Below are 25,155 nucleotides of genomic sequence, written 5' to 3' on the forward strand. Positions count from 1 at the left end.
TACTGCAAAGGTGCATGCTGGGAGTTTGCTTGACTACTCTTGAGCTTTAAAGAGAAATCAAATCACTGCCTTCAAGAAACATCTAAACTCAGCTCCTGGCACGCACACACACACACACACTCACGCACACACGCACACACACACACACACACACACACACACACACACTGTATTCTGTGAAAGGTCTCTGGGTGGTTCTCCTCGGGACGGTTGACATGTCATCGGCTCATTTCCCTGATCTGCTGATGTTTGCATAATAGTCTTTAAGAAGAGATCATTGAGTGAACACACACACATCTGTGCACACAATTATTTCTCCACAGGGTCACCGTCTGAAGCCATGGGTCCAGAGATCAATCTCGTGTTGTTTGTTTGGGGTATGTACCTATGCATCGTTCACTAAATATTCTCTCGCATGACTTTAAAAATATAGTTGAAATTAGTTTAATTTGTTTATCAAGTTAATGGAAAAACATGCCATTATTACATCACTTTTACACACTTGTGACCCGTGAACATGTCAATCGTGGAAAAACCTACTGGAAGTTGATCTACTTTTATTAATTCCTTTCAGCTTTAATCCACTTTCACTCAAATTAGTTTACTATTCTGCAGCCTGTTTGCTTTTTGGACTTAAAATCTCTGCTCTTCCACAGGGACGTGCATCTCATCTGTGATCTCCAAGCAGTTTATCTTCATCAAGCAGGCGAAGACCTTCTCTGATGCCCAGGTCTACTGCAGACAGTTTCACGGTGATCTGGCGAGCGTTGAAGACACGGCGGACTTCAGCCGTCTGCAGGCCGTGGTGAGCGGGGTCACAGATCCGGGCGTGTGGATCGGACTGAAGAGAGGCGAGCTGCACTGGATCTGGTCTCTGTCCGACAGAGCTTTCTACGGGGAAGGAGAAGCTGAATACAGACGCTGGAAAGCAGGACAGCTGGACAACGCCGGAGGACATGAAAACTGTGGTGCTCTCGATAGCGATGGGGAGTTTTGGGATGTCCCGTGTACAAATCAATATCCCTTCATTTGCTATGATGGTAAGGACACAGTAAAACAATTCACTGCTCTTCTGCCCCAGTATTTCCACCTAAAAAAAAAAAAAAAATATATATATATATATATATATTAATAATAATTCAGTCCTAAATTTAAGATTTGAACTGCATATAAATTAAATTAATTTGCATTAAAACATAAAATGACATAAAATAATAAAAAATAATGTGATGCATATTCTTAATTTAGTATTCTGTTCTTTAAATTAGTTAATTTTTTTTACTTTATTTTATGTTAGAGTTAGCATTTTTGTATATATATATATATATATATATATATATATATATATATATATATATATATATATATATATATATATATATTATTCTGATATGCCTGTTTTGTTTTTTATATTACAAATTTTAGTAGATATTGAAATGTAGCCTTGCCTTGATTATTATTTTTTCTTTCTGGTTTTAGTTTTAGCAAACAATAATGACCTTTTGTGAAAGCGGTCAGATTTCTGTAATAGTGTTTTAAATACACAATAACCAGATTTATATATTTATTTATGTATTTAGCAGACGCTTCTTACAGTGCATTCAGGCTATACATTTTTACCTATCATGTGTTCCCGGGGAATCGAACCCCCAACCTTGCGCTCTACCAATTGAGCCACAGGAACACTATATATTTGTCATTAATAAATCCAGTCAGTTCTAATCTAATGCATTTCATTTTAACTGAATATTGCTGGGTTCACTAGCCACATGTTTGACCATGTTCATACTTTTTAACTGAATACATGTTATTGATTTCACAATGGTTTGAAAATATGATCAAGTCAAATCGATTTAGTTTTTTAAGAAATCTGACCTGTTTTATGATTTAGGTTTATTAAGTTTATTAGTTTGTTTGTGTGTGTTAAAACTGTGTAATCCAAATGGATGCCTAGGACCATTTAGATATTTGTATATAGTCATTAGAAATGATTTCCATAAAATTTCCCTGTAACAAATGAGATTTTTGATAGATTTGATTTGAGTTTGAATAAATGAGTTGTTTTCCAAACTAGTAAATATTTGAGAATTCAGATACACAGCATTTTATTGATGTGTTATGAGTCCCCAAGCCTTGTTTCGTGTGTTTTCAGTGTATTTTCCCAGTCCCAGTACTGAACGTACAGTATGTTATTGTATCACAGGAAATGTCCCCCAGAGGTACGTGTATGTCAGTGCAGGTAAGAGCTGGAGCGACGCGCGGACACTCTGCAGACAGACACACACAGATCTGGTCAGCGTGAGGAACCTGGACGAGAACCAGCAGCTGCAGAATTTGGAGCAATATACTCTGGTGTTCATCGGTCTGTATAAAGATGCTTTCAGATGGACGGATAACAGCAGCTCCATGATCAGACACTGGTCCGTCGGCGAGCCTGATGGCAGTGGAGCTTGTGTTTTGCACAGTCTCTCAAACACATGGTCCGATGAGAACTGTGACCAAAACAAGACCGTTCATCTGTGAAGACGGTGAGCTGCTTTTACAACACACTCTGATCAAAGTCCCCATGAAGCTGAAGCTCCATTAAGAACTAATGTAGGGCAGGACTTGGCTCTGTTGTTGATTGGATGTTGAGGTGTGGGCGTGTCTCTCAAAAATGCAGGGGCGGGGCTTAAACGAGGAGGATTCTGAATTTAGTCAACATTATGAGGTCATTCAAGATGTGGATGAGTTTCTTCATTAGGTTTGTAGTGTCTCATCAATGGATGCTCTGCAGTGAATGGGTGCCGTCAGAATGAGAGTACAAAACAGCTGATAAAAGTATCCCAATAATCCACAGCACTCCAGTCCATCAGTGAACATCTGGAGAAGACAAAAGATAAAACACATCCAGCATTAAGATGATTTTAACTTAAATATAAGTGTTAAAAATGTCTTTAATCAGCTGTTTGGACTCTCATTCTGACGGCACCCATTCACTGCAGAGCATCCATTGATGAGACACTGATGCAGTGCTACATTTCTACAAACATGATGAAAAACTCTCTCTGGGTCAAAATCTCTGATGACCTAAGGGTGAGCACATATTAAGATAATTTTCATCTTTGGGGGAGCTATTCCTTTAAATAAATTATTTAACATGGAAAAATAGCTAGATGAACACGCATGGTAATCTGATAATCAGATCTCAAACTGTTCCTACAGGAGTGAAGATGCAGATACTGAGAATGAAGCTGAGATCAGGTCAGAATATGGATGATCCTGTGATGAAGGTGTCCGTCGTGCAGAAGGTGAGTCTGATTGAGTTCTGCTTGTGTGATCGAGCCCAGCACCAGTATCTTTGTCACTTAACTCACTGTGTCACTTATAATCTCAGATCCAGCAGAAACTCATGAGTCTGGGAATGCCTACTGATGCCAAACTACAGTGGAGAGTTCAGTCGGACGGCGAGATCTTCCTCCCGCTGGAGAAGGACATGAATTCACAGAAATAACATGCCGAAAAGACCATTGGTTTAGATGTACTATTCTGACTAAAAATTACACTTTTGTTATAAACTATTTTAGTTTCTTTGTTCTGCAAATCCTTTTCTGATTTCATGATCGCTTTCTTTGAAATGTTTGTTTAGGCACTTTGCATGTATCAAGCAAATAAGCTGTTCTCTTTGATTTGCATTGTTAATGGAAGAGGATTTTATTAGGAGGATTATTTTAAACACATTTAAAACTTTGAATTTTTCCAGTCAAATATTTTTGCATCCACCATTAACGTCATCAATGTTTTTCTGGACAGTGATTTTTTTTCTGCAGGTAAATTTATTTAAATAAAACAAGGTTTCATCACATATTTGAAACTATTTCAAAGCTCTGGCAATATAGTCTTATTTCAGCTCAACTTACAGATTGTATCAAAGCAGCTTTACAATGTTAAACAGCTAAAAGGTGTGTTGATAATGAAAGAGGACAACAGAAAACAGACAGTTTTTTCAGTTAAAATCAGTTAATTGACGATTCACTAATGTCATCATTCAGTTCAACTCTCTTCCAGTAGTGTCTTAAAAGCAGAAGGCTTGATCCCCCCTGACAGGGTCAGACGGAAAGTAGCCTACATATAATATGGAGGTAAACTTGTAAATGTAAAGATGCACTGATTGATTTTAAACTGTAATTCCCCCCCCAATAAACAATAATTTAATACACCGTTAGATTTTAGACACGATATTGTCAATATTGTTTGTTTTTGTGCGAGTTCGCCAACCTAAATTAAGCAAAACTGTTGTGCGTCTCCACACTGTAGAGTTTTTCAAATTGGTGTGTTTCACCGGGCTGCGAGGAAATATAGAGCTGAGTATCATCAGCATAACAGTGAAAGCTAACACCATGTTTCCTGATGATATCTCCCAAGGATAACATATAAAGCGTGAAGAGTAGCGGCCCTAGTACTGAGCCTTGAGGTACTCCATACTGCACTTGTGATCGATATGATACATCTTCATTCACTGCTACGAACTGATGGCGGTCATATAAGTAGGATTTAAACCTTGCTAATGCACTTCCATCAATGCCAACATAATTGCACATTTTGGACCTAGCTTTTTCCAATTCATTTGCACATAACATTTCTGAAAACTTGTAATAGTAACAAACAATTGCAATTCCTAATGTAAACGATCTACTGGGTGAGTATGGTTATAATCTATAGGATATTTTATACCCCATTCACTCATATGGCTCACTATGTATGCAGCATCAGTGGTGCAATAGCGCCCTCTGCTGGTACACAGCATGACTGCGCTGTGGATATTCAGTTTTTAAAAAGTGTTCAAATTGATCATATAAATATCAAGTAAACTTTAGGTGCAGATGTAGTTCTTAATAAATATTAAACTATTTAATCAGTTTGAATATAATACTGAAACAAATCAATAAAAAATGACTCCATAGGTTGAATCAACAGGTCTGATGTGTTTTAAATAGATTACCTGCAACACAAATTCACAGACAACCTGATTTACGTAGCTGTTTAATAGGGACAGAGCGCATTAATGAACATCTGCATAAAAATACAAAATGTAAACATTTCAGAGCATAGCGACATTGCTGATGTACATCCGTCGTCCCTGAAGGAAAACCATGAAAACAAGACAAATGTCTAAGTAAACTCTTTAAGGCATATTCTTTGCTTGATTTGGTCTCTTACACTCGTCATATTTTTATTGTCCTTACATCATGTGAAAATAAATAGTATCAAGCGTTGATATTTCAGATTAAAACTCCTAAAAGCACATTCTAAAGCACAACTGCAGTTGTAAAAAATTTTTAAAAGTTCATAAAAACTCATTCACACTCATTGAATATAAATTATGTAAATTATAAATTATGAAAGCACATTGGGAGTTAAATAGCTCTGGAATCGTAAGAAATGATGATTATATTCTTATGTATTGCTCAGTACACAATATTTCCAGACGCTGGCCGTCCCCGTCTTCCTCTGCTCGTCTCAGTTCATTCCTGTTGTTCCAGGATGAGGTCTGTGAGTCGGCTGACGTCTCTGATCCTCGGGTGACACTGCAGGATCATGATAATCACGCTCTCCTGGCCAGGAAAGATCGTCACTAAACCCTGCAGCAGCTTCAGCGTCTCCTCCGCCGTCCTCTCCCTGACCTCCTGACGCCCCTCGCCCTCATCCCACTGACCTCTGCCTGACCCCTGACCTCTGCTGGGACCCCCCGGTGTCCGGTCTCGAAAGCGCAGCACTTCGGTGTGAGCGTGCAGCGTGGCAGGCCGATGAGGAGAGGACGCGGATGCACCTGCGTATGAGTGACTGCCTGGGACAGGTAAACTACTGCCGAGGCACAGGCACACAAACACAACACAATGGGTTTTTTGTTGTTGTCAAAATTTAGAGAACATATAGCACATAGATTGTTTCAAAAAATGGTGTTCTACAGAAAAAAAGGCATCATTTGGTAAATCTCCTAAACAACAAAACCCAACAATCCCCTGAAATCACCATGTTTGCATTTTCAGCTTAAATATTACCCAACGGTGAAAACACATAATACTGATTAAAATACTAAATACTTGTGGCCATTCAGTTTGTAATCACTGCCTATATATAATCGTATAATAATTCTTCATATTTAAATATATGAATAATGCATTGCGTTTTTGTGACAAAAGTATAAATTAATCATGTACAGTACCGTTCAAAAGTTTGGGGTCGTAAGATTTATTTAGTTTTATTCAATTATTACACAAAAATATTGTGCAGCACAACTGTGTTCAATATTGATAATAATCAATTTCTTGAGCAGTAAATCATCATATTATTCTGATTTCTGAAGCTCATGTGACACTGAAGACTGGAGGAATGATGCTGAAAATACAGTTTTGATGAGCAGAAGAGACCTCTTTCTTTACCAACCCCAAACTTCTGGACAGCAGTGCACATCATTTGAGTCCAAAATCTCTAGAAGACAGTGTGATGTGGAGTGGATGTTAGTACCTGTTGTGTTTATGAAGGAAGTCTCTCAGATGAGGACCACCGCGGCCCAAAGGATCGTCAGGTAACATGAAAAGATCGCCGGCAAACACGTACTGAAGCAAACTGAAACAACACTTCCATCAGTGAATGACCACGACTGAGACAGATATAAAACCCTGTTCACCAGACGAACCCTAGTGAGCTACCCTCAAAAGAATCGTTTTAAGATGCTTCAGGAAAGCTTCAATTATGAAGATCTCGCTTTCCACATAGAACAATCATAATATACTAGTTACACAAATCTGAGATGGGATGACTGTGAATATAACCTTTTCTTAATGATGTCTCTCCAGGCGGGCGACTCGTCCACCAGATCTCTCAGGTTGTCATTGGTCACAATCACTCCTTTGGTCTTCTGCGCCAGCTCCAGCATGAATCTAACCAACAATCACTCATTAACTAACGAATCAGCACTGTTTTAGTTTACGCCTCGGCTGCATGCTCTTGCACTCAACTAATATTCAGACCTAAATGTAAGATTTATGTATGTGAATTGCATGTAAAATATCCGGCTATTTTGTGTTGATTTGAGATGAAATGATTCATTACCGGTCGTCGTATGAGTTGATTCTCTTGCCCTCGACCTCTCTGGATGGAGTGTATTTGAGGAAACCCAGATCACAGAGTTCATTCATGTATTGCCTCTCTACAGAAGACACAGAGTCACATGATGACACACTCGCTGCGGTCTCAACACACTGAGATGTGAAGGCATAGAGTGAGCTTCACCTTTAACCTTTGAGTTGCTCTTCTGTCTCCACTGAGGGACGAACACGGTGATCTCACGATGACCTCTCGCCCAAAACTGCTGCACGGCCAGAGCGATGCCTCGACAGGAGAAAAACACCCCCAAACCGTGACTGCAGAAGACAGGCATCAGATTCACAGGTTCATGTACAATTCTTAAATCAAGATACATTTACTGGAGATGAAAAATCTTTACTGGATATGAAGTCTTGTTTCAAATTTACCTGAATTTACAAATTAAACAAGAACAAATATCAGAGAAATAGGTGTCCGAAAAATAATTCAAAGATAAAACATCTATTTCCCTGATCCCATTGGCATATACAGGTTTATCAATTTTCACTGAATTTTGACCAGCTTTTTATTAAACCAGACTCAATAACATGTCTTCTCTCAGGATAGTTAAAAGAAAACATCCAAAATTCACTTTTAAGTGTTATATCCATCAGTAGATTTCAAATTCAGAACATAACTTTAAAGCCATTTTCTCAAAACAAGTTTCTTTCTCTACTTCAGCAGAAGTTAAATGCACCTAAATGTACAGTTCCCTTTCAAGGGAACTTCGAACTGCATCCTCTAGGGGGCGCTATGGGGAACCCCTCGTTGTGACCCGTGTCTGAAGCATACATTGAAAAAACACCAACGTGTTCGTCCGAAGCATGGCAGGGAGCTAGAGGACGCAGCATACAAGAATTTTCAACCTGGCTGACATAACATTTTTAAACATTTAACTCAAAAAAACTTGTAATACACAACAATTGTCTCAATGTACTCAGCAGTTCGAAGACGGCGATATCGATTAGTAAACATTTTACTGTGTTGACCTGTCGTATCTGGCCTTAACGTGTCATTGCGCAGCTCAAGAAAATGTTTCTTGATTTAAGAATATTTACACAGGAGAACCATTCTGTGTGTAAATGGATTAGAAATGAGTTTTTCATAGCACTGTAGTTTTTAATGGCTACAGCAACAATATATTTAAAAAAGACTATCAGTCATAAAAAAGTATGGAGCCCGCACATGACACGCAGGGAAATATAAGGCTAAATTGTGTGCACGATTTACTAATTCGTTCCCTCAATGTACTAAAACGTCCACACGATTACTATAGTGTTCCCACGATTTACTATTGCGTTCACCCGATTTATAAATTGTGTGCACGATTTACTAATTAGTTCCTGAACGCAATAGTAAATTGAGGGAACGCAATAGTAATTGTTCGTTTTAGTAAATCGTGCGCACAATTTATTTATTTTTTCTTGCATGTCATGTGCGGGGCTTCGAAAAAAAGATACCAGTCACATCATCTTAAATTCTGATCAATACTTGCTACACTTTAAGTACAACACACTAGAGATTGACTGTTGACAGACAGGAATGCATATGATGCCTTTTGCGAGAATCAGGGAGTCTCTGTGTTCTCATTCTGACCACTAGAAGGCACACCATCTCGTGGTTTTTACCTCATTGCGACATTGCTCCCATCGATGATGATCTGACGCAGCATGGAGTCACCAGGCTCGTCCGACAGCTGCAGTTTGAAGGGTGTCTTGAGGCTCTCGAGGAACCGCTGTGATCCTGTGACCACCGATGCTGCACCTGATCTGCCGTGTTGAGGTTTGTGCGGAATGGACTGGTTGGAGATATTTGGGGAACTGAGATCTGGGTTCTGACAGATAGTCCGTGGAGGCAGTTGGACGTGTGAATCCATTGGCTGTACTTCGGAGTCCAAGGTTTCAAAGCAGTATGTCGTCTGCGGTGGTCCTCTCACCGATAAAGGCCTGCCATTAATGTTCACTGGATTGGATGGGTCTACCTTTGTGGTCCTCATCTCTGCTCCAGCCTTTTCACTCCCGGTGTCGAGATCTGCGACTGAATTTGGACCAATCTTCCAGTCAGCTTTTTTAGAGCCTCCTCTGGTCCTGTTCACCTCTCCTTGTTTCTGCAGTTCCATGAGCAGCTCGTGTGGCTTGAGTTCGGGGAGATTGCTGCACACTTCCATTACTGTCTCTTCGGTGTAGCCACAAGTGGCCGCAGCCTTCTTCAACACATCCAAGACAAAGTCTTCCTCTTTAGCATTGGGTTTTTCTTTACTGGCTTCTAGAATCTGAAGTGCCTCATGCATTTCTCCACCAATTCCCGTCACATTTTGGGACTCGCTGGGGAGGTTCCGCTGGCCAGATTTGTGCTGCTCCTGCTGGATCAAATCCAGAAGCTGCGAGGCTTCTCTGGGACCGGTTCGGGTTAGAACAGCTTGCACCACGTCCTTGGCAAATCCCATTGTGGTGAAGAACATGAGGAGGTGGTCGAAATCCTCTCTGCTCCCCGCGGACAACAGCACAGAGTCATGCGATGGCGTTTTAGATCTGGTTTCTTGTGGCGAACCTCGTTCTGGAGACGCCGGCATCTCAAAGTGTGTTGGGTCAAGGGCCAAGCTTTGAGAAAAAGAGTTGTATGATTTTCTGCTGAAATCATCCGTCCCGTTAATTCTGTGATGGGCAGATTGTAGATAAAGACCTGGCTGCTTGGAAGGTGAGTTCTCTGCATTATAATTCGATCTCAGCTGCCCCTCAGAGCCTCCAAAATCTATTTCATCAACAGTTCTCTGCATCGCCCACGATCCATTGCCTTTGAACGGGATCAGACCTTCCCGGTCCCGCTTTGCATACGAGTCCAATCCAGACTGCTTGACCAAATCCAGCAGGACCTCTTTCACCAGCACAGGTAACACCAGCAGGTCCAGGGTGTGACGGTCCTCCAGACTCTCCACGATGGCTTTGAAGGCCCGACGTGACTCCAGGGATTCGAGGCCAGCCTCATTGCGCCGTCCCTGGCTGCTCTTGTACTTCTCCAGCAGGTCAGTAATAAAGGAATAGGCTTTCACCACAGGTTCTGCCAGCCCGGTTATGAGGATGATGCCTTGAGATCCCACCTGTAGGACGGGAAAGCACAAGTCATGCATTTGATGCATTATATGTTTATCAAGTAACATCTATTATTTCTTTTTTTTTCAATGTAATATTTATTTGGCATTTTATGTAATTTCTTTTGATTTTCATTTTACTATGATTTACATTTATATCTATACGTTTACACAATTTTGTTTCTCTAGTTACATTTATCTTCGAATTTATGCTCTTTTTAATGTTAACTGTTATCTTGCATTTTGTGAATTTTTTTTCCAAGTGATTTTCAAGCTGTTTTTATGTAATGTTCATATTATATGTAATGTTTATATTTTGCATTTTATGCATTTATTATGTTACATTTATCCTACATTTTATGCATTTATTATGTTACATTTATCCTACATTTTATGCATTTATTAGGTTACATTTATCGTGCATTTTATGCATTTATTGTGTTACATTTATCTTGCATTTTATGCATTTATTGTGTTACATTTATCTTGCATTTTATGCATTTATTATGTTAAATTTATCTTGCATTTTATGCATTTATTATGTTACATTTATCCTACATTTTATGCATTTATTAGGTTACATTTATCTTGCATTTTATGCATTTATTGTGTTCTTGCATTTTAAGAATTTATTATGTTACATTTATCCTGCATTTTTATGTAATTTTTTATGTTACATCGATCTACTTGATTTTATGCAGTTTGATTTTCTAAGGTAAGATTTATCTTGTTTTATGGATGTTTAGATACGTTTCAAATTTGAGGCCACTGTAGTGTGTCTGTCTCACCTTCTGTTTTTCCTAGTTTCGAGTAACAAAGGTGGTAGAATAACATCTGGATGGAAATATGAATATGGAAATGATGTCATGCGTATTAAAAAAGGCGTTGCTGCAAGGAGGCGGGTGGAACAATGAAGCTTGTTTATGCACCCACCATCTTCAGATATTTGCGCAAGTTTGATTGAAATGGCAATGTTTCATAATCGACGTTTATGAAAAAAATCAGGTTTGGCTCTAATGTTTTTGTGCCGTGCAAAGAAAAGTAATATGTTTACACATAAAAACCTTCAGCTATATATACTTTGAAAAGGGGTTAAAGGGTAGTAGCATTGAAACTATATCAGAAAATACAGCACAGATGGTCTTTAGAAAACCCTTTACTCACCACTATTTGAGCGGAGGAATTTTTAATCAGGCCATCCATAAACAGCCCTTTAGCACCACTGAAGACACAGTGAAGCACTTCAGGAAACTGGATCTCTTGCTGAGCTTCCTGATTGACGACACCTTTCACAAACAGCTACAAGATGCATAACATATAAGTTGAGTAAACCCTCAGGAATTCGATTAGGAAACATTTCTATTGTAATTATAGCTTTTGCATCCTTAAACCAATACAAGCATCTGTGATGGGAACATGCAGTTCTAGACTTAGACTTGTTATTCCACATCAAGCAGGACTTTATAAATACATGTTGTTGTTGTTGTTGTTGCCGTTTCACTTTAGGTGCACAGAAACTGAAAGTCTTAGAGTGTGAAGCACCTTCGCGGCCTGCACGTCTCCTGAAGCCCCCAGCAGCTGCAGCCAGATCTGACCACTCTGCGCAGACAGAGCGTCCTCTTCTCCGATACTCAGCTTCACCCCAAAGATCCGCTCGACGGTGGGCTGCAGTGCCAGCAGCGCCCCCCTCAACACACCTGCACAGGTGAACTCGTCCTCCATCAGACCTGAGAGAGCCATGATGCAACTCACTGAAAGAGACGTGAGAAGGACACAGTCAACGGTGGAGCTTCAGACGAGAGAGAACAAGAACAAAACTATATAAAGTCCAACTTCAGTATATTAGCAGAAGTTTGCATTGTTCAGAAGTACTAATCGATTAAATCCCAGGGTCCAAATAATGTTAATAGCATGTTCATTCAAAGTTATCTGGTCTTTTTTTCATTACTACTTATAAGTTTCAGATGGTTTGGAGAACATCCAAACTAATGTTCTCATTATGTTCAGAAAACAGTCACATGGAAATCCCAGATAACACAGATGTGGGTTAAAGATCGCTTCAACACAATAACTTTTATAATACTATAAGTATCTCTGTTTTTTTTTTTTTTTTTTTTTTTTGCTCAAAGTTATGTGAGGGTTTTGATCTCTCAACTTAGAGAACAGATCCTGTTTATTATTATAATGAATATTTAATATTACACTTAAACTTTGACTGTAGCCTAAACATGTTGCATACTAATTGTACTATTTATGAACCTCAAAGCATATGTTTGTGTATTTTGTGTTACTCCATGCTGATGTTCTATGTGATGGCACATGTAGTGTACAGAAGGGCCCAAACATAACCTCAAGTCCCCCCACCCACTCCTCAAAAAAAAAAAAAGAAAGAAAGAAAGAAAAAAGATAATACACCATCACTGAAAGTTTTGAGAGAACATTCACAAATATCATTTTAGAACTTAAAGGGAACGTTAGGAATAGCGAGACGTTCTTAGAACATGTTTATATTCGAGTACTATTGGGTTTCGCAATTAAAATCGGTCAAACGATTAAATATAATGTGTTTAACAATTATAACGAACGAAACAGATTCATGATAAAAACTCAACAACGGTGTTAATTAACAAAAACACAAGTATAAAACAGAAATGTGTACTTTACATAGAACCGAGCGACTGTAAACAGGCGTCCTTACCATAATCGCGTGAACTTTAAACTGCGCTCTTTCGTGTTTACGAAGCGTCGCGATAAACAATCCGGAGCGAGTCTGAACGCTCTTCTGCGACGCTCCAGATTCAGTCCAAATGTAGTCCTGCTCGCTTATAAAAGGCTTCTTTTGGTTTAGAGATCGCTCGTGGTTCCGCGAGACTCGTTGATCCACATTTTGGACAGGTCATGATGATTGTTGATCAAATGAAACCAAAGGGAAACTTTGCGCTGATCTTCTTCTACCGTAATGAACATAAAGCACGCGCACGGACAGTCTGCTGACGCGCTTTAACGCGTGCTCACAGACATCTACAGGCGTGAAACACTGAAACACGAGGGACATCTGACCAGACACGATTTAAAAACACGTTATATGACTTAATATATGGAAGTGCGTGAAAAATAGACGGACGCAGGCTTTATTATGGCTTTAGGCAGATACAGTGACATCGTGCGGGAATTTCCACTGACGCAAAAATGCCACATCCGTTTAAAGTCAACAGCAAACATGTTAACCTATAGAAAACTCCCAAGTCCATTGTAATCATTGACCAAAGTTACTTTAAGCTCGTTTACAGGCACAGAACATACAACAAACTTTCTTTCTTCGTTTCAGTTCTGTAGGTTGTATCAGAATGGGTGATAATTTATCATTGTTTGACAGGTTTTGAAACGTAACATTACTAAACATTAGACATTTAGACGGTTCAAAAGCAACGTTCATATAAAACAGAATATTCCTTTAATGTTTCTCTAACATAATCGAGGAAAAAAATAAGTTTTAAACATTCAATTTAAACGTTATACGCAGGAAACACAGAATAAACATCATTTATACATCTCCGTTTCACGTTTGTCTAAGGTTTATTTTAAACTGCTCAGTCTACTGGTTTCAGATGGTTCAGAGAAATTCAAAAGTAACAGTTGTTTGCAAAGTTCTAAAATGGAACTCTCTCTTAATGTTTGGAACTTTCAGAATACATTCAGAAGTAACAGTTGTAGACTAATGGGAACGATGGCAACGCGTTCTGAGGAGATCTGTCTGTTATCTGAGATGTCCTCGCGCTGAAATCGTCCCTCTGGACGGACACACAGACAGACAGACAGACAGACAGACAGGTGAGGTGACGCACAGCACGTCAGTCCTCACGGGGCTCTGATGGGGAAGTGGAGGCGTCTCCATCATCGAGGATCTCGGACATGACATGTCTAATCTCTCTCCAGTCGCTGAGTAGACTCGGGTGAGATGGGCGAGAACTACTGCATCCGGCTGAACGTGTTCGGAGATGAATGTCTGCGGTGCTGGAGGAGCATCGGGGCCGGCAGGTTCGGGGATGTGTACCGGGCGAAGCACTCGACTCTGGGGATGGACGTGGCCATCAAGTTTTTACATTATAAAGACGGGTAATCTGACTCCACGTGCACCTTACAATATTTACCACGATAGCCTTTACATGGCCTAATCCAACCTTACTGATGTAAAATTATGATACATTAATTTAGCCTTCAGCCAGTATCAGACGCGATCTTTCTTTCAGTTTGTGTGTTAGTGTTGTTGAATGAGGGGATGATGTCACACTGGGAAGTTGACACTGAAGCGCGCTGACAGCCGCACGTCAGGAGAACGAGCCAGATTTCACACATTTCGACATGACTTTTTTTTAAAGTAGAATTTTATGTATTTATTTATTTATTTTGCAGATGTTGACCTGTTTGTGTTTGTGCTCGTGCAGCAGATCGTCCATTCAGAGAGAAGCTCAGCTGATGTTCCAGGGAGGGAATCCTAACGTGATCAGGATCTTGGGTCTGTACGAGGGTCGTGTGGACGGCGAGCGGCTGCAGTCGGGGCTGGTGATGGAGTTCATGCCCAAGGGTTCGGTGGCTGACCTGCTGCAGACGCTGGCCGGGCCTCCGCCGTGGCCTTTGACCTTCCGCATGGCCCACGAGATCAGCCTGGGCATGAACTTCCTCCATCATCTGTCTCCTCCGCTCCTGCATCTGGACCTGAAGCCCAGCAACGTGCTGCTGGACGACAGCCTCCAAGCCAAGGCCAGACGCTCACATCTGCTTCATTACACCCAGATCCTGAACACATCTGGATTTTCAGTTTAACTGAGTTTAATAATCAGTAGAGTTTTAATAATCAAAAAGGATTTCGATTCAGTTGAATTCATAACACTTTATCAATTGAAATAACTGATTGCCGTTTTTAAAAGAATAATAATAGTGCCCTATGAAGTGTTTTCTCAAATTCAGTTTTATTTTTATCACATAATATTTACCCTTTTCATTTTTCCGACTTCTGTTTTAAATATTTAAAATAAGCTTTAGTAATAATAAAAAAAGGATGTCTAATCAGTTGAAGTCATAAAACTTATGTATTTAATAATTTATTACATTTTTAACAATAGTAGTACCCTATGAAAAGTTTTTCTAAAATTTTCCTCAAATTCAGTTTTATTTTCCCCCAAATGCTGTTTACCTTTCTAGCTTTTTTCAGGATTGTGTTTTAACGTAATGTTTTACTTCTATTTTAATAACCGCAAAAGTATTTCTGATCAGATTAATTCATTTTTTATCTAATAAGTTGAATTCATAAACCTTTAACAACTTCATCCTTTATATAGCTCGTAAAAATCTGAATATGAAAGTTTAATTTTTCAAAGTTTTTTTTCTTCAAATTATCTGGATTCTGTGTTTTATGATTTAAATAAAAAATATTATTTCAGTAATCAAATTAACTCACACAAATTTAATCATTTAAGTGTAAATGTAATGTCTCTCTTAGAATTGAAAACGCATCAGACTTTTAATTTTTTTTATTTAACCCTGTGTTTGTTTCTGTCCGTCTTGCAGCTCACAGATTTCGGTCTGTCCCGAGTGGCTCAAAGCGTTTCTCGATGCTCCGGACAGAAAGACGAGGACGAGGGAGGAATGCTGAGCTACATGCCTCCTGAAGCGCTGCAGTCCGTCAACTACAAAGCCAACAAAGCCTCCGACGTCTACAGGTACAGCTGTTAAACGCCCACCATTATAAAAAACAAAACAAAAAAAAAGGTCAATGGTTAGGGAAATTAAAACTAAAGAATATATTGTTATATATATATATATATAATGTTATTTTCTTATGATTTGTTTATTTTATTTTTTATTTAATGTACTACTTCACAATGGAAAGGTTGTGGGTTCGAGTCTCGGGCCGGACGGAATTGTGGGTGGGGGAAGTGCATGTACAGTTCTCTCTCCACCTTCAATACCACGACTTAGGTGCCCTTGAGCAAGGCATCGAACCCCCAACTGCTCTCCGGGCGCCACAGCATAAATGGCTGCCCACTGCTCCGGGTGTGTGTTCACGGTGTGTGTGTGTGTGTGTGTGTGTGTGATCACTGTTCTGTGTTGTGTGCACTTTGGATGGGTTAAATGCAGAGCACAAATTCTGAGTATGGGTCACCATAGATGGCCGTATGTCACTTTCACTTTCACTTCACTCAAAACTGAAGTGAATGTAAAAAGTGTTGCAATTTAGTTCAAATGGTTATCACTTAAAAATATATTTGAAAATGTGTTTTTGAATGATGTGTCTTAATCCATATGCAAAGTTTTTTCTGTACTAAAAAGACAATTTTTAGACAATTTCATGTACTGCTTTAAAACTGATCTGAATGCAAAAGGTGTAACGATTCAGATTAAATGCTTAAATATCATAAAAAAGTATAAATGAATAAACAAATTATAGTTTTAATCCTTATGCAAACATTTTCTCGTGTACTAAAAATGCAGAATTTTTCAAATGTTTTCTGAATGCGACTCCTCGTTCATGACTGAGATGAAGATGAAGTGTGTGTTTTGTGAACGGTCTGCTCTGCAGTTATGGCGTGCTGTTGTGGTCCATGGTCACCGGGAGAGAGCCCTACAGCGGTAAGTATCCTTCAGCTGCTCTCTGGTCCCTGTCCACACCAGTGTCTCACTCGTGTCCGTCCCGCAGGCGCTCTGTCCAGTCTGGTGTGCTTCCGGATCCCTCAGGGGGACAGACCTGACCTGACCTCCATAGACCGCTGCGAGACCGAAGGTCTGGATGAGATGGTGCAGCTCATGACTGAATGCTGGCATCAGGACCCCGACAGGAGACCGTCGTTCCTCTGTGAGACTCGAACCCAGTCCCTTTCTCATGAGAATCAGCCTCTGCGTCTTCTCACCTCACTGTCTCTGTGTTCAGGTTGTGTTAATGAGACCGAGAAGATCTTTCAGATGCACAGACATGGACTCAACGATGCCGTCTATGATGTTCTGAAGCAGCTGGTACAGTTCATTTTAGCGTTTTATTCACCATTTTGTCAAACGATGGAACTAAAATTGATTGTGAATGGCGTAAACACTTAAATATATCCAAAGGCCAGTTTGCAAGAGAAAGAAAATTCACTGAACCTTTACTTTTATCCTCCGTTAACCTTATGTTTTCTCATACGCAGGATGATGATGATGATGATTATGATGTCTGTTCCAGTTTGAAATCAATCCAGATCAGCCACAAACCACTCAATGGTATTAAATTTTGACTCTATATATATGCAACTTCAACTAAAATGTAAACGCAAAACAATATATCTAATAACTACGATGGCGTTTTAGTGCCACGTTGAAATTTGTTTTTTTTCTAAAATTACGAGATTAAAGCCCTCAAAACATTTCGACTTTATTCTCGTAATATTTTGACTTAATTCTCAAAATATTACGAGAATAAAGTCGAAATGTTTCGAGAATGAAGTTTCAATATTTTGTGAGTAAAGTCGAAATATTTTGTGACTAAAGTCAAAATATAACGAGAAAAAAGTCGTAATATTTCATGAATAAAGTCGTAATATTTTGTGAATAACACTGAAGTATTACGAGAATAAAGTCGTAATATTTCTTGAATAAAGTCAAAATATTATGAGATTAAAGTTGAAATATTACGAGAATACATTTTCACATATAGAATGTACATTTCACACATAAAGGAAACTTGACTTGTTTCACATAAACAGAGCGATCTGATCATGAAAGAGCTTGAAAAACATTATTGTAAGACATAATTTGTGTTTCGCTATAACACTGATTTTGAAAAGCTGAGACCATTTCTATAAAGGAAGCTTGTTAAATGTACAGAAACCCCTTTTTGGATTGGTTTTATTATGATGCTTTGAATGTGAAGTCAATATGAAATCTAAATCAACCCTGTTTATGTTCTTCTGCTTCAGTGCTCCTGGTTTTATTGTGTATTATTGATTCATCAGTTGATTCAGTCTGTCAATCAATCCCCTCTGATTTTACAGTCGATTCCTGATGGAGAAATCCAGTCCTGCTCTCTTGTGGTTTGTTATTTAATGAACATACTGGACGTGTGTCACATTAAATATGTCGAACGGGTCATAAAGCTGTTTTATGTTGATCTTTGTGTTTCAGAAGCTGGTTCTCAGGGTTTGTCCTGCATCACCGGAACGCCTCCTAAACAGGTATATAAACAAATTATGCTTAAACTTGTAATTAAAACTCAAATCTTAACACTCTTAACTAGCGATGCACTAGTGACCCGATACTGATACAGCCCGATACTGAGCTCCTGTACTCGTACTCGATAAAATACCCCGATACCAAACGCAGATACCAAACAGCATGTGATAAATGCCATATTCAGACAAAGAATCACAGACAACAGAACAACAGACAGCAGAATGGAGTTATTAGAAATAAAGTTTGTCAACATATGATATCTATGCAATGAATATAATGTTAAACATTTAGTATTAATACCTGTGTAGCTGACGTGTGCGAGCTGATAAAGCACACTGAATGGATTCAGAGCGCAGCGGCGGAGATGCGCGAGCGAAAAACTCAGTCTATTGTTCGTTATTTGGCTCGGCTTGGTGTTCATCTTCAGTTCTCTCTTCACAGCAGTTTAGTAAGTGTACTGTTTGAGTAATGAATTACTCTGGGATATTGGTTTGTTTGAACTCAGAGGGAGTGTCAGCCACGTTAAAAAAGTTAACAGTTTAAAGGGCTAGTCCACAGAAATTTTTTTATTATGTCATGAATAACTCACCATTATGTCGGTCTAAACCTGTGAGACCTCCGTTCATCTTCGGAACACAGTTTAAGATATTTTAGATTTAGTCCGAGAGCTCTCAGTCGCTCCATTGAAGCTGTGTGTACGGTTTGCTGTCCATGTCCTGAAAGGTAAGAAAAACATTATCAAAGTAGTCCATAGCCCTATTCGGACGGGACTAGTTTTACAGGGGGTCGTTAGAGAAATCTGCGTTTCACAGACGTACTTGGTGATTTTAATCCCGTCCGAATCTGCCACGTCTGTGTTTTTCTCACACAACCTCTGTGATAATTCCAGAGCAAATTACCTACCGTTTTTCAGCAAACTCAGTGATCCTCTGAGAAAACTAATCCCGTCCGAATGCGAATGTCTGTGATTGCCGGTGATATTTTATTTCACACCGCTTTCCTTGTGTGTTTTGGCCAACGTGAATTACCGTAGATGCTCTTACCGCGCGGATGTTTGATATATTTGCTTAGCGGCAAATAAATAATAATAAAAAAATAATTCAAATAATAAAATCAAGAGCAAGATCGTGTAAACTGTTAATACCAGCTAATATCAGCATCAGGTAAGATTACTCACGTCCATTTATGTATACTCAGTTACATAATGTTTTAATTACATTTAATAAAAAAAAAAGGAAAACAAGTTAAACTAAAGGAACCACACATTAACATGGTTTTGTTATACTAGCCATTTAGTATTTATTGTGTAATAATACTAAGGCAATCATTCTGAATGAATGCAATGCACGCATACAGAGCGCGTGATCTCTATGACGCCCAGATGCACAAATCAGACCCTCCCACCAGTCCCGTCCGAATTGGTACATGAAAATCACAGACGTCAGGTGGTAAGAATCGAAACTCAAACGTAGTTTACAAAAATAGTCCCGTCCGAATAGTGCTCATGTGACATCAGAGGGTCCGTTAGAATTTGTTGAAGCATCAAAAATACATTTTGGTCCAAAAATAGCAAAAACTACGACTTTATTCAGCATTGTCTTCTCTTCCGTGTCTGTGTGAGAGAGAGTTCAAATCAAAGCAGTTTGTGATATCCGGTTCAGGAACGAATCATTCGATGTAACTGGATCTTCTTGAACCAGTTCACCAAATCGAACGGAATCGTTTGAAATGGTTCACATCTCCGATACGCATTAATCCACGAATGACTTATGTTAACTTTTTTAATGTGGCTGACACTCCCTCTGAGTTAAAACAAACCAATATCCTGGAGTAATTCATTTACAGACTGACTGAACTGCTGTGAAGAGAGAACTGAAGATGAACACCAAGCCAAGCCAGATAACGAACGAATGATTGATTGCTAAATGACTAAATAAAATATACATTTAAAAAATGAATGTATTAAAATGAATAAAGCAATCTGAACTGAGAATGTGTATTAACTAATATTTTGTCTTGTAGGAAACGGCTGTGAGTTACGCGAAACCCATAAAGAAAGGTAATCTGAGCCCCAGAAATGCTTTATGATGATTCATATGATTTGTTTGGTGCTGAATGTATTTGTTTGTGGCGGTTTCTCACAGAATCATTTCCTGGTCCTGCTCCACCAGCGACGTCTGTCAGAACAACACAGGTCTGAAACAAACAACCAAACACCTCCGGCTCATATATTCTTCTGTGCTAACGTCTGCTGTGTGTTTGTGTGTCCTCTTACAGCGGCAAACTTCCACACCAGGTCAGTTTCACCCGCTTTCATCTTACTCTGAAGGGAAGTGTACCTGACACATTTCATGATAAACGTTAGCAGATAAACGTTAGCATGTGTAAGCAGGGCTGTTGATGGTTATTTATAACACAAAGTATATATTTTTTATTATGAATAAATTACTGTTCAAAATTATAGGATCAGAATGATTTTTAATGTTTTCTTATTTATTTCTGTGATGTGCAGCTGAATTATTAGCATCATTACTTCAGTCTTCAGTGTCACATGATCTTCAGAAATCATTTTAATGTACTGATTAATTATTATTATTATATTATTATGATTATTATTATTTAATATAACTTTCAGATAGGTCCTTTAAAGTATCTTGGAGAGGTGAGGTGTCCAAGTCACAACATCTAACTACTGGGGTGCCTCAGGGCTCAGTTCTAGGACCACTTCTCTTCTCTGTCTACATGGCATCATTAGGTTCTGTCATTCAGAAACATGGCATTTCATACCACTGCTATGCTGATGACACTCAGCTCTACCTCTCATTCCATCCTGATGATCCGACGGTAGCTATTCACATCTCAGCTTGTCTAACAGACATTTCTTCCTGGATGATGGACCATCACGTTCAACTCAACCTTGCCAAGACAGAACTGCTTCTGGTTCCAGAAAACCCATCGTTTCATCACAATTTCATCATCAAGTTAGGCACATCAACCATAACTCCTTCAAAAACAGCCAGAAACTCGTTCAAGCTCTTGTTCTGTCCAGGCTGGACTATTGCAATGCTCTCTTGGCAGGTCTTCCAGCCAATTCTATCAAACCTTTACAATTAATTCAGAACGCGGCAGCTAGATTAATTTTTAATGAGCCAAAAAGAATACACGTCACACCTCTGTTTATCAATTTGCACTGGCTTCCAATAGCTGCTCGCATAAAATTCAAGGCATTGATGTTTGCCTTCAAAACTACCACTGGCTCTGCAGCCATTTACCTAAATTTATTATTTGAGACTTATGTGCCCTCTAGAAGCTTGCGTTCTGCAAGTGAACGTCGCTTGATTGTGCCATCCCAAAGAAGCACAAAGTCACTTTTACGGACCCAATCCGTGCAGCTGAGTCCTTAGCCATCTTCAAGAATCGGTTTATAACACATCTCTTCCATCTTTATTTGACCCTCTAACTTTAACACTCACTATTCTAATTCTATTCTTAAAAAAAAAAAATCTAACTACCTTTTTCTTTTTGTATCCTATTTTCTTTTTATTTATTATACAATTATAAAAAAGACCTCAAACACTAGCTTGCTCTATTCTTTTTCTATTCTATCTGTTTTATTTTGATTTATTATATTATTTAAAATCCCATGCTACGTGTACTGCGTTTAAGCTAACTGAGACTTGTTATAACAGTTGTATATCATTGCTCTTTTTTGTTGTTTTTGATTACTTCTATTGTTCTCATTTGTAAGTCACTTTGGATAAAAGCGTCTGCTAAATGAATAAATGTAAATGTAATGATTTATTATCAGTGATGTTGAAACTGTTCTGCTGCTTCAGATTTTTATGGAACGTATGATACTTTTTTAGCATTCTTTGATGAATAAAAAGTTAAAAAGAAGAGCATTTATTTAAAATATAAATCTTTTCTAACAATATACACTATAGTTCAAAAGTATGGGGTCAGTAAATGTTTATTCTTTCTTTTTATGAAAGAAATTAAACTTTTATTCAGCAAGAATGTGTTAAATTAATAAGACGTGATGGCAAAGATTTATATTGTTAGAAAATATTTATATTTTGAATAAATGCTATTCTTTTAAACGTTTTATTCATCAAAGAATCCTGATAAAACTATTGCGGTTTCCAAAAAAAATATTTGGCCCCACAACTGTTGATAATTCTAATAATAAATCATGATATTAGAATGATTTGTGAAGGATCATGTGACACTTTATACTGTAATAATGATGATGGAAATTCAGCATTGCAATACAGAAATAAATTATATTTCAAAGCATATTAAAATAGAAACCATTATTTTATATTGTAATAACATTTTGCAAGATTACTGTTTTTTTCTGTATTTTTTATCAATAAATTCAGCATTGACCAGCAAAAAGACTTCTTTAAAAAAACATTACAAGACTTACTGATCCATACTTTTGACCGGTAGTGTACATACTTTGATGAATTATTAATCTTAATTCAATTAAAAAATGTAATTGTGAAGAACCCAATAAATAACCATCTTTGTTCATACACATGTAAAACAAATAATTACTTAAGCTTGTTTCTGCTACAGAATAAAAAACAAAAAAGCTAATTTCAATATTTGTAATCTTACGATTTGGATTTCTTTTAATTTTAATATAATGTTAGAATTGCAGGATATAAACTCCTAATTGCAAGAAGAAAATGTTGAATATTTTAGATTAAAAAAGAAATATATATGTATATATATATATACATATTCAAATATATCTATATATATATATATATATATATATATATATATATATATATATATATATATATATATATATATATATATACACATATAAAACTTATTTTTCCTTTTTTTGAATGGTGGAATGAATTGGAACAGAAAGCATCTCACTCATCTGTCTTTCTGCTCTCCTCTCAGGCGGTGTCCAGATCACCATGTCAAATGTCTGTGGAGTTCAGATCGGCAACAACAACATCATGAATATTGTTCAGAAACCGGGCCAGAGACACTGAACGGCTCCTTCCAGAGTTGGCTCGTCTTATTCCCGTTCAGAGAACTCCCCGAAAAAACCCCAGTGACCTCTTCACACTCTCTTATGCAGGAATCAGCTCTTGTTCAGTGTTATAAGTTGCAAACTATACCTGTGTGCCAAAGGGAAACAGACTTTCAGTGGAGTTGGACACTCAAAAAATATCCATGCCAATTTGATGTGTTTGAATTGCTTATAAAATGTCCATCCATTTGGATTACACAGTTTTAACATTAACTTATACATTTAATGTAATGCATGTTTTTTTCAGTCATACATTAACAAAGCAGGTCAAATTAATAATAATGTTTTTGTTACTTGAAATAAACATTATATATATATATATATATATATATATATATATATATTATAGCTTAAACATTGAGTAAAAAATAATTAAAATACATATAAAAATGTAAATGTAAATTATTCTAGTTCTCAATTCCATTTAGTATAACCTGATGTAGTTAACACTAAAACTGAGACATATAAATTAGTGACCAATTCTCAAGACCGCAGACTGAGGATAACTTCACAACGACTAATGCACACTCTCTCTCCTCCTCTCGACTCTCAGAGACTGACGTTTCCAAACTTTCCAAACTAACTATCCTTTCCAATCATCAGAATAACCTCCTGGACAGCAACCAATCTGGCTTCAAATGTGGCCATGCTCTCAGTTACTGAACCCCTACGACTGGCAAGAACAGCTTCAAAATCCTCAGTACTCATCTTACTGGACCTGCCCTTACGAAAAATAACCATGGTTTTATTATAGTAAAACTGTAGTAACCCATGGTTTTTTGGCGTATTGACTGCCATTTGTAAAACCACAGATTTACTACAAATACCATGGTAAAACTATGGTTAATATAGCAAAACCATGGTTAATTTGTGGTTACCATGGTTTAACTACAGTAACCATGGTTTTTTGGTTTTATTTGTAGTAAAACCATGGTTAATTTTCGTAAGGGTGTCTGCTGCTTTTGACAACGCTAATCACCAGATTCTCCTGTCCACCCTCAGAAAGATGGGCATCTCTGGAACCACACTCCTGTGGTTTAAGTGCTACCTCTCCGATAGATCCTTCAGTGTGTCTTGGAGGGGTGAAGTTTCTAAGTCACAACTACTTGGTACTGGGGTTCCTCAAGGCTCAGTACTTGGACCACTTCTCTTCTCCATCTACATGGCATAATTAGGATATGTCATTCAGAAGCATGGCTTTGCCTATAACTGCTACGCTGAAGACACTTAACTCTACTTCTCATTCCAACCAGATGACCCGACGGTAGTTGTTCACATAGAGTGACATTTCTAGCTGGATGAATGACCATCACCTTCAGCTCAAGCTTACTAAGACAGAAGTGCGGGCGGTTCCAGCTAACCCATCGTTTCATCACAACTTCTCTATACAGCTGGGTTCATCAACCATAACTCCCTCCAGGACAGACATAAACCTAGGAGTTGTGATGGATCATCAGTTAAGCAGTTAAGCCAATTAGAATCTCCCTTGACTTCAGTGAGCCAGACGAACAGGGTAACCACATCAAACATTAAACAACGATCTCACAAACACAAGATGTGAGACAAGCCATTATATAGTGGATGAGTAATGAGTGGCAGCTGTTGCTGATACAATTAACGGAGACGCCCACAACTTATCAGTGCAGAGGCGGGACACACAGAATTCACCACAAAGTGT

At 38.3% G+C, this 25,155-nt stretch overlaps 2 protein-coding genes across 8 annotated transcripts; one reads left to right on the forward strand and one right to left on the reverse strand.

Annotated features, from left to right (window-relative positions):
- Positions 1 to 5,004: 5,004 nt before the first annotated feature.
- Positions 5,005 to 13,351, reverse strand: LOC113096278 (protein KHNYN-like). Of its 2 annotated transcripts, none has more exons than XM_026261637.1 (9): positions 12,915 to 13,351; positions 11,759 to 11,967; positions 11,381 to 11,515; positions 8,757 to 10,225; positions 7,276 to 7,406; positions 7,096 to 7,192; positions 6,816 to 6,923; positions 6,508 to 6,609; positions 5,005 to 5,841 (listed from the first exon to the last, which is right to left on the reverse strand). In XM_026261637.1, exons 2-9 carry the CDS (start codon positions 11,954 to 11,956, stop codon positions 5,505 to 5,507), a joined length of 2,577 nt encoding a protein of 858 aa, XP_026117422.1. In that variant the 5' UTR covers positions 11,957 to 11,967; positions 12,915 to 13,351; the 3' UTR covers positions 5,005 to 5,504. The 2 variants fall into 2 exon arrangements, with proteins under 2 accessions (XP_026117422.1, XP_026117421.1); XM_026261636.1 differs by having other exon boundaries at positions 5,005 to 5,844; positions 12,915 to 13,349.
- A 378-nt stretch (positions 13,352 to 13,729) lies between these two features.
- On the forward strand, positions 13,730 to 23,738 carry LOC113096283 (receptor-interacting serine/threonine-protein kinase 3-like). Of its 6 annotated transcripts, XM_026261648.1 has the most exons (13): positions 13,730 to 14,047; positions 14,153 to 14,332; positions 14,662 to 14,977; positions 15,785 to 15,936; positions 16,797 to 16,846; positions 16,914 to 17,069; positions 17,145 to 17,227; positions 17,398 to 17,470; positions 18,371 to 18,420; positions 20,441 to 20,477; positions 20,563 to 20,612; positions 20,696 to 20,714; positions 23,342 to 23,738. In XM_026261648.1, exons 2-13 carry the CDS (start codon positions 14,175 to 14,177, stop codon positions 23,434 to 23,436), a joined length of 1,239 nt encoding a protein of 412 aa, XP_026117433.1. In that variant the 5' UTR covers positions 13,730 to 14,047; positions 14,153 to 14,174; the 3' UTR covers positions 23,437 to 23,738. The 6 variants fall into 6 exon arrangements, 3 of the variants coding, with proteins under 3 accessions (XP_026117433.1, XP_026117432.1, XP_026117434.1); XM_026261647.1 differs by lacking the exon at positions 13,730 to 14,047 and having other exon boundaries at positions 14,059 to 14,332; XM_026261649.1 differs by lacking the exon at positions 13,730 to 14,047 and having other exon boundaries at positions 14,059 to 14,332; positions 14,665 to 14,977.
- Positions 23,739 to 25,155: the final 1,417 nt, after the last annotated feature.

This window comes from Carassius auratus, unplaced genomic scaffold (genome assembly GCF_003368295.1).
Source record: "Carassius auratus strain Wakin unplaced genomic scaffold, ASM336829v1 scaf_tig00215906, whole genome shotgun sequence".
Taxonomy (NCBI): domain Eukaryota; kingdom Metazoa; phylum Chordata; class Actinopteri; order Cypriniformes; family Cyprinidae; genus Carassius; species Carassius auratus.